Here is a 13,305-nt window from a genome sequence, read left to right on the forward strand (position 1 = left end):
AGAAAAAGTACGTTGGCACTAGCAAGCAAAAGTCACTCTGGGAATGGAAAGGGCGTAGAGTGCTTTCCTAGCCACAGAGTGTGACCACCTCTATAATTAGATCTTTTGATGAACTTTGCTCAACAATTTTCCACCATAAATCTTTGCTTCTGCGTTCCAGCTCATTGCTTTGAAATCTGACAGAATAGCTTGGTTAATAAACACTGCCATCTACTGGGGATTTTGATAAAACGAAGACTTCATATCAAAGTTACAAAAATACTCTCCCCGCCTTCAACAAAGTCTGAAGAATAACGTTTAAATCAGAAATTAAGTTTTATATTGTCAATTTTAATGGTACAATGAAAAAAAACATCTCCCCATGAAACATGTTTAAAAATCCAAACAATGCTTTCCAGTTGACACAATCACCCGACGTTAGCAATCAAAATAATTGCAATACTTTCTCAATAAACGGGTGACAAAAACCAAATGTGCTTTTGTTCAATGATGAGCATTGCTTAAGATCCCTGTGACAAAATGTTATGCTGTAGCTTTATTTTCTCCAACACCGTGTTGGCAAATGTGCACAATGATGCATAAAGGATTAACAACAAACGAAAAGCTCCAAAGTCTGAGAGTAACATTGCTATTTCAAATCCAGTCTTTTCTTTTTAAAAAGGATGGAAAATAGTCAATACAAAAGCATCCTGTACAAATGACTTTTCTGTACAAAAGCTTGTAAAATGTAGCTGTGGTGCAAATGAATGCAGTCTCTAAAAACTGTTGGGAAAGGTTTTCAAATGGTGATGTTATGTGCAGACTCGCTATTTTAATAATGTAGCAGCTCTTGTTTCATTTCAACAGCTAAAATGAATTGAATAATATATAGAACATACAGTACATAAATAACATTAAAAAGAAAAATTTAAACCTGTCAGAAACATTGCCCTCCAGACAAAAACAACATTTGCAGTATAAAAATAAAAACAAACTCCATAAAAACTGTGAACAAAGAGAAAGAAAGAAATAATTATGATGCATGTCTTATTTCATTAAAAAGTATATATAAGTAGTTCAACGATGGTCACTGGAGGGAAAGTCCCATGAGGTGAGGTATTAGCTCCACATTATCTTGTCCACATGCAGTTCTTACTGAAAGAACTTGAGGGCGGCCACAAGGAAGAACTTCTCCAGAAAAATCTCGGAATCGAGAACAGCGATGTGGGCAGCCCGACCGATGAGAGAATTGGCTGTGTTGGGAAGCGCGTGGATGACGTCATATCGGACAAGGTTGCAGTCTTTGTTCTGAAGTACTGGCAGCAGCAGATTTTCAATCATTTCAGCATACACGGGACCTGGTGAAGTAAGAAACACTTTTGTCATTTAATATATTTGAAGAGTTGAGCTGCCAATATAAAGCCATCATACACAAAGTAAATACAAATTAATGATGACAAAAATATAGAACAAGGTCATCTCAGCAGTTTAATAGTGATGTATCATACCAGTTTGTTTATCCTTTAATGCCGTTTTGCACATCTCTATCCGAGCTGAATGATAGGGAACATAGCGATCCTGGAGTGAACCCACCAGAACCACATTCTTGAAAAACTGCAGACCTACAGACAAAAGACCAGTGCAGACATTTCTTATACAGGTACTCATAGCTCAAAAGCTCAAAATAAGCAAATGATAAAGCACCACAAACCAGATTTCTTGCTGAGCTTATAGAGAAAAGTCTGTCGAGGATCAGAGTGGTCACGGCAAGTCAGCTGGAGCAACGACCCTGACTTCTTCCACTTCTGCATAAACCAAAGGCCTAGAAACAAGTTATTTAACAGCATCCTGTTTGCTATCACTATTATTAGACTCTCCGGAATGACCCGAAACTTACCTGTGTTGACCAATGCTGAACTGTTGTACAGTGTGCCCAAATGAGGACCAGAGAGGGAAAGGAAGGTGTGTAACCTGCTCAGGTAACATTTAAACCTGGGCCTGGTCAATACAGAGCGAACTATCAGGTTACCCAGCGAGTGCCCCACAAAACTGCATGAAGGAAAAGAAGAGGTTAAAATAATATTAGAATTCAGTCTATTGACCGTACCAGTATACAAGCTGCGCCCAAGTTAATTTGACATGCAATACGATTAAAAAAAGAAATTCCACACGCAAGACAGTGAGCAAACTTAAAACTAAACAAAAACTCCGGCAGCTCAAATTGCTTCCACAGAGCAGAGTGAATATACTGCATGCCTGAGTGTTGTTAGATGCTCTACCTGTACAAGTGACTGCTATGTTTATGCTAAAGTTGAAGTTGTTCAACTTGAAACAACTGCCAGAGCTAGGCAATTTTCAGTTAGCCTGTCTAAGGTGTTTCCTATTGAATATTAGCATGAAGCTAGTTGACATATGTTAGGGAGTGATGCTGTATTGAAAGTACTTTCAATTAACAGTTTGAAGCATTTGGAGAACTGTTATTTGAAGATTTTGTAGAATCAAATTTACTGAAGCAAGCACTGCATGTTCATTGCGTGTAGATTATACATATACAGATTCTAGACAAAAAAAGATAGGACAACTTTAGTGTAGGAAATACGACAGAAGAATGTGTTTTCGGGTGTACGCTTGAGCAGATCAGATCTGAATACTGAGCAGAATGCTTCAATGTGTGAGGAGCAACACTTAAAAAATTCATGAACAGTAAATACAATTTTAACGAGACTAAAGAGAACCTAGAATAGACGAGAATGTGATGTGCCAACTGGGGCAAAACGTGGGAAAAAATGTTGTGGCTTGTAGTCTGGACATAACTGTTCCTAAAGATGGAACGTGGCAAAAATGTGATTTTGGTGTTACTGGTAGTAAAACGGTGCTCCATAATAAATAAAAGTCTGTGGTTGGAACTAGGTACAATGGCAACAATTATTATACTGTATGAATCTCCGAAAATTTAATATTTTACACCTACCTTATTTTTGAAAGTGTGAGGTTGTAAATCTGTATATACTGGACTATTTCATCCAGCAGCCTGTCTGTCATTGACTCAAAGTCAGCAAAGGTATCATTCTGGGTGGAAAACACAAGTAAAAATAAAAGTTTAGATTATTTTAGGATTGCTGATCGTCTGCACATAAAAAAACCCTGATCATAACAATGTTGAAGAAAAATCACCTGGTTCCTCTCTGACATTAGAAAGTCTATACGAGCACCGGGCAGTCCAAGTTCCAGGTAAGTCTTCACTAGTCTCAGGTCTGCGCTGTTGCCTGAAGCATAGTGGGGAACAACATCATCATTTAATGCTCCGGGAAAAAAAAAAAATGCTCTGAAGAACTTCAACACCTCACCGTCCAGGCCATGCACGCAAACGATAAGATGAATGCCCTCGTTGGAGCTTTCATCTTCCTCCAAGCTGAAGTAGGGTATTGTGGATGCCAGCTCTGGCACGTCACTGTACAAGACCCCAGGAAGCTTTAATTGCTTCATTTCTTCCTTAGCTTTAATGAACCTACATGATTACAATTTCATCCGTGAATGCTCAGTTATTATAACGCATGCAAAACTCTAATGTGGTAATGTAAGATCACAACTCACTCTTTCATCTGTGGTGCAGGTACACATTCATACCACTTTAGATTACAAGACATGGAGGTAGAAGGATGACGCCTCCCTGCGCTCTGTCCAGAACTAGCAGAGGCGACGTTGGAGCAGACTGGAGCGTTCGATAAATCCTGCTTTTCGTGGATGTGGCCGATGCCGAGCTGTTCCAACAGAAGTTGCGTCTCCTGGGCAGCTGCGCCACCAACGCTCGTTTGCTCCTCATCAGCAACACCATTGACAAAGGCATAGCCGTCTCCTTCCTCGTAGTAGCCGTTCTCTATCATTTCATGCTCACCTTCATCCTCATCTTCCTCAACCTGAGGTCCTGTTTGGATTTCCAGAGTGATAGCGGAGGTTTCTAGAGGGCTGATCTCAGATGCATCTGTGCTGGAAGTTGAGCCAAAATAATTCTCGACCATGCCACGTTTTACTAGGTCAGTGCTACTCGTGGCAGAGTTACTCGAGGGGCAAGCAGTTTGGGGTTCACTACGAGACTCTTTTAAGGCCTCGAGACTAGATGTCTCCTCCAGTCTAACTTCAGGATTCCCAATGATGTTGTGTTCTATTTCCAAATCAACGACTGATTTTACAAGCTGGGAATCAACTGGACAGGCCGCATCAACGGCAGGTTTGTTTGTGTGCTCCCCAGAAAACACAACACTCTGCTCCTGTATTACAATACCAGACCGCTTGCAAAAGACATCCGCTCCACTTGAACATTCACCTTCATCGTCTGAGGGCAAAGAGTTGATCGACGTGAGCGATGACTGAACCCCTCTGGCAGCACGAGTATCTTGTGTGTGAAGAACCTCTGCTGCCTCACAGGGCTGCTGTTGCGCTACACTCGGCTGTACTGGCCCGGGTGCAGAACTCACTGTCATCTTCTCTGACTGCAGACCAGGCATAGTTGAGTCAACCACACTCACCCCCGGAAAGGTCTGTGACCCTGAACCAAGTTGAGCTGCAGAAGAGCTGGGCTCACTCTCAATGCCCGAGTCTGAGAGGCGGGAAGAGGCACTCGGGGCTGCTCCGTCGGGCAGCCTGATACATTCACTCTTTACCTGTACTGAGACCAGACAGGGATGATGGCAATGCTGAGTTGTCTCCACCACAGACAGACTGGAGTAACATTCTGTCTGGGTAATTTCTGGAACATTGCTGTTAATAGCACCATCAGTATGACACGGCCTAATAACTGTAACTTTTCCACCTTGGTTTTTGTGACTTGGTTTAACTTCAATTTGCTTTGGCCCAGCAGACCACTGTATCGGCTTTTGGTTGCTATTATCGACTTGGTTCAGGGGTTGTTGGCACACAGGGACAGTTCCAGTGCCTGTCTGGTGACAAGCAGCAGTAAAAGTTTTGTCATCGGAGACGGAATCAACCACACTCTTTACAAAGTGTGACGACGAGGCACCGGGGTCAGAGACAGAATCATCACTAGTCCTTAAACAACTAATCGAGTCCACCTGCAAGGCATTTTGGTCCTCCTCTGAGTTCAAGGGAGCCTCCCCTTCCTTACACTTGGTGCTTGGCTCAGCAAAAGGAGCTTTGAGGTTCTTATAACCCACCAGAACCACTGAGTCTTTGGATCCATGTCGAATCAGCTTCTTGGGATTCTCAATCTTTGAATTTTTCTTCAGTTTGACAGATTTTCCTTTGGATTTGGGCGGTGGCTCAAAGTTATCTGACCAGGTTTTATTCACAGCAGCACATTGAGAATCAGTTGGTAAGAGACTGGCCACTGCAACGTAGTCCTTAGAAGTAGATTTATCAGATTTACTTGGCACCGACGCAGACCGTGTGTTGTGCATGCCCAGCCAGGGTCCATCACGATCTTCAAATTCCAACCAGGATGATCATGAATTAAGAGAGAAACAAAATATACGGCTTAAAACTATTCTGTGATCCTTATAAAAGTACATTTCAACCACCATTATTTGTTATTGACCTTCAGTGATAGAATCTAAGTAGCGATCCTCAAAAATGATGGGAAGAGAGCTGATGTCACCGTCCAAATCCGCACATTCCACTGGGAGTGGAGGCAGGGATAGAAAGTAGCTGGAACTTTTGATGGCATTAGTCATCTGCTGGTGACTGTGAGCACTGATAGAAGAACAAAAACATCTCATTTATTGTAACACTTGGATGTTCGCTACCATCTACCTAGTGTAAGATTTTCAGTCGACTACAACATACTATAGCTCCTGATATGCCAAAGCAGACTGTCTCGGATGTTCGAGGCAGAAGAAAGCCTCTGCAAATCGCCTCACCTGAAATAACAGCAGGTACAAGGTCAAGATTAAGATTGCTTCTTCACTACAGACTGTAGTTTCATGAGAGAGAAATGATTGTTATTCCAGGATTACTGATGTATGTTAAGGACTTAAAAGTTTGAACTCACTCTTAGTGTGTGGTGTTCCACAGCTAGAAGGGCAGCAACTTGCTCCTGTAGGGAGACAATCTCGAGAAACTGTCCCCAGAGAGCCATCAACAGAGAGCAGAGCTGGGCAAGATTCATGTTCACCAGTTCTGCCAACTCATCAGGGGACTCTGCTTTTTGCTACACGTATAAAAAGACAAAAAAACACCACCAGGGGGCTCTCAAGTTAATGAGAGACTACATTTTCTAATGACATAATAAATTGAAGAAAAAAAAACCATGAATTTTGTCAAGTAAAATATATGCATGTGTCTGTAAGCTAATTTCACTCTATGAGTAACCCAGGAACCTAGTTATTGGTATAATGTGTTTTTGATTACATTTTGAAGGTGTTGGGCCAAAACCTCTGATATTACAAGGGTATTGATATTGACTAATCTAAAATGATGATGCACTGTTAATACTTGAACAAACATGTCGTTTCTGGGGACTCCTGAAAAGGATTTTGCACGATCATTGCTATATCGTGTTAAAAATATCCCTTTATCAAGTACCAAAGAATACATGCAAATATACTATTATAAAATAGCAACTTAGATGAAGAAAAAAAAAAGTGAAGCAAATAATGAACATTATAAAAATATATAATTGATTTAATTGCATGCCAGTTTGGTTTCTACAAAGATTTTACATGATTAAAGATAAGAACATGTTTGTATTGTATTATCAACAGATCCTACCTTCATTTGTTCACATAACTCGGCTAGACGGGCCTCCAAGTCAAGCTTTTCTGAAAAGGAAGGGAACAATGTTGCCTTTGTGATTGGCTTCTATAGTTTACTTAATGAGTTCATGAATATGCCTGAGAAAGACTGAACAAGAGTGCAGTGTTAGAGCGTACTGGTGTGAAAGAAATAAGTATTTATTTTTCTAAGATAAGATGATAAAATCAGACAAGGCTGACTGTTATAGAAGTCAGTGGGTAATACCAAGGCTTGAAAGATGTGAAAGTTGTGAGACAGTAGGAAAAAGGTGGCAGCAGTTTAGGTGCATCTGCTCAGTACATTGTGGCAATAGGAGTGCGCCAATTTTGTACAAGAAGATAACTGGAGTGAAGAGGAAAAAAGAGAGAAAGGCAGGCTGATTCGAGGTATGGGAAGAGGCAGGACATACCTATGTAGACGTGCCTTTGACTTCTGGGATAGGGTCTTCTTAGTACTCGCTCATATAGGACTTGCATGCTGGGCTTGGCTAGTAAGATTGCACATATAGGCATGTTTAACCTTTTTTTATGAATTTGTCCTTTTGGGGTGGTTTAGTATCTGTCCACTGGTGCAGATTAGTTTTAGTAAGCTATTTACATTAAGTTGAATTGTGCCTACTGGGCATTTTACTGATTTGGTGTACTGAGTTAACAGATTTCATATTAATGTGAAGACTCTTTGATGGGTCTGTGATCGATGCAACATTTTCATCCAGATGAAAAGACATGAGATGATGAGAATATCAACTAAAACTGGTATGTAATGTTTCACAAATATCAATGCAGACATAAGGACCTCTTTGCTTAATGTGCAGTATGCAGCAAGTATTGCATGCATTCCATTGCATGTAGTTTGCGGTGAATAAATGAACAACATGGATGCTGCATACCTAGTTCCATACGATGGGAGGATGGCAGGTCCTTAGTCACATTGGTGAAGTAGTCAAACAGGCCTTGGTAGGCAAGTAGGAGACTGGAGCACATGTTATGGTGGAGGCTGAGGGCATGCTGCACACAGTGATCAGACACCAGGAATGACCTGCCCTGAAGGATCAAGAAAGGAAACATTGAAATGGACACAACTGAGCTCTTACTAACATTTTTTTTTTTAACAAAACCATATTAGATTCACCAGTATTACCAATGTTTCAAAATATAGTTTCCTGTTCATATTATTGGCTATATAATTATTTGTTTTTGCATTAAATCTTTTTTTGTATACATATTTTCAAAACTATTACAAGAAAAAGGATTGTGAGAAAGTCTTATATTATTGTATCAAACAAACCTACTCCTTAACTAATGTGATAACTTACATCTGGTGACACCTGTTTGACATAACCGCTGCCAAACACCACGTTCTCTAAAGGCGGGATCACCGAGTCCTTGGTCTGTGCCGGCGCATTGCGATTAAGCCATGTTGACTTTACTGGCCGAGGGAAACTAGGCAGCAGAGTACACGTAAAAATTTAACATCTATTTTACAGTAAAATGAGTCTTGTGCTGCAATACAAAATGTTACTAAATGTCAACAATCTTTGAGGTATGTGGCGGTTCTACCTGATAAGTGGTTGATGTAGCGCCACAAGGGAGGCGTGAATAACAACAGACATGACAGAAAGGTGGAAGTAGTCAAACATGACATTAATGTGCTGGTGGATGCCTCGCTGAAGGCTAAAGTGCAAACGAAGTGTGCGGCTGCTGATATTCTGTAAAGAGCTTGGGTCATCTGTTCTGTAGATAGGAAACAAAAAACAAACAAACGTAATTCATTATCTTATTCACACTCACATAATATGAAATAATAAACCCATCAACACTCACGTGTAATCGCCATCAGTGAAATACAAATCTAACTGGAGCTGGAAATCCAAATCAGAGAGTGACTCTTCCACCTGTTTTAGAAAGTATTTAGAGAGCAACTTAAAGCAGGTCCTTTGTACTGTATGAAAACCAGGGGCTATGTTGTTGACAGTTTGCTACAGACGTGACAGTTTGTTAAAAAAATATTGCACAGCTGACTTTCCATCCATTTCGAGCCCTATGGAAAATGCAGTTGTTTGCATAAATAACTTGGGAGGAACTATTTGCTGCCCCCTACAGTATGCTGGTGGAAGTTCATGCCAAATACCTTTGTTCCCCAGATTGTTTCTGTTAGTTTATGTACACAATAGCATAATTCTCAAAAGATATGATGACATGCAAGTAACATATGTGCTTGCAGACTTATATTAAGAAATTATGTAGAAGAACATTGTGGTAATATGACCACAAAAACAGATGTATTTTTCAAAACTACAGTTAAAGAAAAAATACATATAAACCTACCTTCTTCTCATCCAGAAGCATCATGACTTTGAAGATGAGCACATCGTTGACAACAACCTCTTCGTTCTTGTACAGAATCTGAAAGGTTTTGCTGGAGATGACATCATCTTGCACTGAAGCAGGAAATGCAAGGTCGGAGCCTAGACAAAGAAGACAATTCAATTGTGGAGCCACTGATGCACATGAATATCTTCTTCTTATTCATGACTACATAAAAGTCTGTGCATGAAAACATCCTATTTACCACTTGGGTGAAGAAGACTAGCTTCAATTTTGTGCGGCACCCGAGGTGGAATTTTCAGACTGGCACGAATCTGGTAGAACCTGAAAATTGGAACATAAAAAAAATAAAGATGATATGAGACAACACACTGTATGTTTGTTTGGTCTCTAGTGTCACTAGTACAGGAATAACCTACCCGCTAGCTTCCAGTGGCTTAATTTGTAAAACGACACTAAACCCTTCCTGAATAAATAATAAGCACTTTCTTTTTGCAGTCACTCATATACAGTAGTAAAGCTGAACTCTTCCAAGTAATGATGAGCCGACGTGGCGTTTTATTTCACCACAGCGAAGCATTAAAACCATGCCTGCTGCAGGCTGCTTTAAAAACATACACAAAATATGTTTTATTTAAACATGGTTCTGTTTACCAGTCTTTGCCACTTAATTTGATTTCATTTTGTAATACTTTACTTCTTATTTATGTATATATTTTTTTCATATATTTGATGGAAGGTATTTAACTTAATTTGTTGTTAGATAGTCCATGAGGATGCTGTACAACATTTAAATAAAAAATGAACAAAATTCCACTTGGAATGGAAATGTGGGCTACAACCTGCTAAAAGTCAATCCCAGCCAGCATCTACATAGTTTATTAATTGTATAATATTCTGAGGGAGAGTGTGCTCATTGCGTTTAAACAACAAATGTGATTACACATAAACTTTGATACATAATGTCCACCACATGCGTGGGTTAAAAAAAGTACTTTCTAAACTCCCTGTATTATAAAGCAAAGTACAAGTGATCCTTATTGCTCTGAAGGAGGGAAAATTCACCCGATTTACTAAACATAATGTTTCCCAGTACTTACTTCTGAATGTGTCAAAGATCATTTTGATCGGCTGGAATTCTGAGATGTATACGGTAATTCATTTTCAAGGTAAGGGACAAGAAGAGGGACTGCATCGCACTCTATACACTTAATCCATAAGCAAACAGTGCAGTTTAGCTGATGACAGATGATGAAATTTGACTCAAGCAAGTCCACAAGTGTCTTGTTTTTTTTGCGATGGTATCTGTGATCAAAAAAATTAGGCTGACCATCGAACAGGAAACTGAACTTAATGGAAATTTTAAAGAGTTTAATATAGTGAATTATTTTCTGAAGAGCCAAGTCAACAGAAAGTATTGTGTCGTGTGTGATGGATGCTTTTGTATTCTATGAAATATCTTAGTGGATTTGTCACTAACTGGAACACATACCAAAAAAGCATAAGATGGATGTTGTCGAACAGTGTTGTGTCAATAAATGACTAACTCACCCTCTTTGGAACAGGTCCACATTGTAAAACTTGTGGAGCTCCACCGAGAACTCCACCGTGGCCTGAACTTCAGTCATTGTGGTGTCTACACGCTGAGGTGTCTCACATCATCTGGGACACACACGAAGGCCTGCTAAGGAAAACAGAGACCAGGGTTATCACAAAAAGTATGAATATGATACATAAGAATGAGACATGAGTGATGAACAGCCTTTTAGGGGAATTTTGGAATAGCTCTCTACAGTGCAATTTAGCGATTGCGTGACAAAGAAGGGTGAAAACTAACAGACAGTAAAATAATATTCATCTATCTATAATATAGTCCTGTTATAATGGTCAATCATTTTTTGATAAAAATGGGTTTGTGCGTGTGTATTTAGAAAAAATAATAATCAAATCATCTACCATGATGAGGACCACTTCTGCTCAAATTGTCAACATAATATAATTATTAATAAATTAGATACTCACAATTTGGTTGTTTTTTTTAGTGCTTCCTGGAAAAAATTAGCAACAATAACAAAAAATAAAAAATAAAATAAACAAAGGTGATTATATATTTAAAAAAAGTATTTGTTTAGTAATTGGTTGATTCAATTTGTAATACAATAAAACATTTAGAATGACTTATTATTCTATTATTAAAATCACAGTATTTTGCATATTTTACGCACGCACACATCTAGGGGTGGCATTTGGCCAATCTGTCCATTTTTAAGATCAATTGCACAAAAATTTGCCTACCCGTAGATTATGGTACAAACAAACAAACAAAACAGAGGGGTATTAAATAGCTATTTCCGTCAATGAATCATTTTTGTTCATCACGTTTCAAAACAGTGCGGTAAGCAGTATAAATAAATGTTCTCAGCTAGTGTATTTTTAAATCGTACCGTGCACGAAAGTAGGACAGTTAGCGAAAATAGCCCTTGTTGTTAAGTTCACTATTTAGCTTAGTTATAATAAGAGGACCAAAACAGACGGGGGCGTGGGGGGGACTCAACATTACAGGTGAAACGGCATCGTAAAGTGAGGGTGCATCATTCGGTAGAGACGTGATACTAGTGCCGAACTGGCAGACTAATAATCAGCAATGGTGTCTTGCTATTTTAAGTGGAGAGTGAGTCTAGGTAAGGATTCGCTTAAGGGCCCGCAACATGTCAAGTGGGGTCAACTAACAATCTTGCAACTGTGCACACAAATGTCAAACCGCTGATACCAGTGTTACAATCGCTGATATCTGTCAGCATTGCACTGAGAAGTAGCCATGTAGAAGCTAGTAAGCTAACATTAGCAACAGAGAAACTAACAACTCACTCACCATTGCACTGGCAAGCTAACATTAGCTAGCTAACCAACGTAGTCCTCTCGTACTATATTCCTTTCCTCTCCACGTCCTAATGGGAAATCCTTCCTAGTAGCCTAATGACTCGTCCACCTTCAGGAAAACCGTAGAGGATAGCCGCTCATCAAATGACAGATTGGCCATTTACTCTTCAGAATGTGAGTAGTCCGAGCACAATCTAAGCGGCTGTCACTAGCGTTGCTAAAACAGCCCATTTACGAGCGTGCGTTAATGCGCACACACACCAGAGGCGCAGTTGACTCTGCACTGTAGCCTACAGTAGAGCTTCTCAACTGAGCCTGGAAAAGTTACATTGCAGCGGCTGCAGATAATAATAATAATAATAATAATAATAATAATAATAATAATAATAATAATAATAATAATAACCACCACCACCACCACCACCATCATCATCATCATCATCAACAACAACAACAACAACAACAACAACGGAGTGAACATGTGGCCCATATGGGCCAGCTTTGCCCACCACTGATGTAAACAGACCGACATAACAGATGGACATAAATAGATGCTCAAGGGCCAAATAACAAACTAAAATGAAATAGACAGATAAAATGTAAACTACTTTATTTTATTCCTATATTACATAGTTGTATTCATAATTAGTTATGTTAGAATTAATAACTAATTATTTAGGCTAATACAAGTATAATGAACAGTGTCTGTAAATTTGACTTTTCTTTTAAATTCATAATGAAAATCTAGACCAAAGATTTAATGAGATAAAACAATAATAAAAAACATATATGGAAATGCATTTTAATTGTCCAATTTGAGGGGAAATGGCTAAATTAACACAAAAATATTACAGGACTCGAGATCATGTAAAACCTCGGTGGGTCAGATTAAAGAACAGAGTTGCCTCTATGCAGCCCACCGGCCATACTTTGCCTAGGACTGATAGCTAGTTAGCCAGTTAGATAGATAAGCTGTAGATTGCTTGCTAGCTAAGAGTCATTACATGTATAATAAATGCTCAATTAATTTAGAGTCAAGACAAGTTAAAACTGCACACACACATACAAAAAAAAGACATTTGTAGTTAGCGATGCAAGAATGAATGTTTTTGGTACGGATTGGAGTTTTTTGTTGTTGTTTTTTTACAACTATAAATACTTTGTAATGCATTGACCAAACTACAAATCTAGTATTACAACAATTCTGTACATGTATTGCCATAACTTTGATTAAACAAAACATAGCAGAAATTATTTTTCGAATCCAATTATTGAAATGATGTGCCTGCTTGATGCCTTACCTGACAGCATTTGATTCCCACAGTGCACCGGCCAATATAAATGTACCAATTTGGCTCCCAACCCTAAGAAT

At 39.1% G+C, this 13,305-nt stretch overlaps 1 protein-coding gene across 3 annotated transcripts; it reads right to left on the reverse strand.

The window, feature by feature from the left end:
- Positions 1–309: 309 nt before the first annotated feature.
- fam135a (family with sequence similarity 135 member A) lies at positions 310–12,191 on the reverse strand. Of its 3 annotated transcripts, none has more exons than XM_077582063.1 (21): positions 11,926–12,191; positions 10,605–10,734; positions 9,298–9,377; positions 9,054–9,193; positions 8,550–8,620; positions 8,286–8,459; positions 8,042–8,168; positions 7,616–7,769; positions 7,136–7,213; positions 6,703–6,752; positions 5,984–6,142; positions 5,779–5,852; positions 5,531–5,685; positions 3,574–5,416; positions 3,327–3,487; positions 3,154–3,245; positions 2,951–3,048; positions 1,877–2,028; positions 1,691–1,801; positions 1,488–1,601; positions 310–1,337 (listed from the first exon to the last, which is right to left on the reverse strand). In XM_077582063.1, the coding sequence occupies exons 2-21, from the start codon at positions 10,679–10,681 to the stop codon at positions 1,132–1,134; spliced, it is 4,116 nt and encodes a 1,371-aa protein (XP_077438189.1). In that variant the 5' UTR covers positions 10,682–10,734; positions 11,926–12,191; the 3' UTR covers positions 310–1,131. The 3 variants fall into 3 exon arrangements, with proteins under 3 accessions (XP_077438189.1, XP_077438187.1, XP_077438190.1); XM_077582061.1 differs by having other exon boundaries at positions 10,605–10,737; XM_077582064.1 differs by lacking the exon at positions 7,136–7,213 and having other exon boundaries at positions 10,605–10,737.
- Between the last annotated feature and the right edge of the window lie 1,114 nt (positions 12,192–13,305).

Source organism: Vanacampus margaritifer, chromosome 12, assembly GCF_051991255.1.
Source record: "Vanacampus margaritifer isolate UIUO_Vmar chromosome 12, RoL_Vmar_1.0, whole genome shotgun sequence".
Classification (NCBI taxonomy): Eukaryota; Metazoa; Chordata; class Actinopteri; order Syngnathiformes; family Syngnathidae; genus Vanacampus; species Vanacampus margaritifer.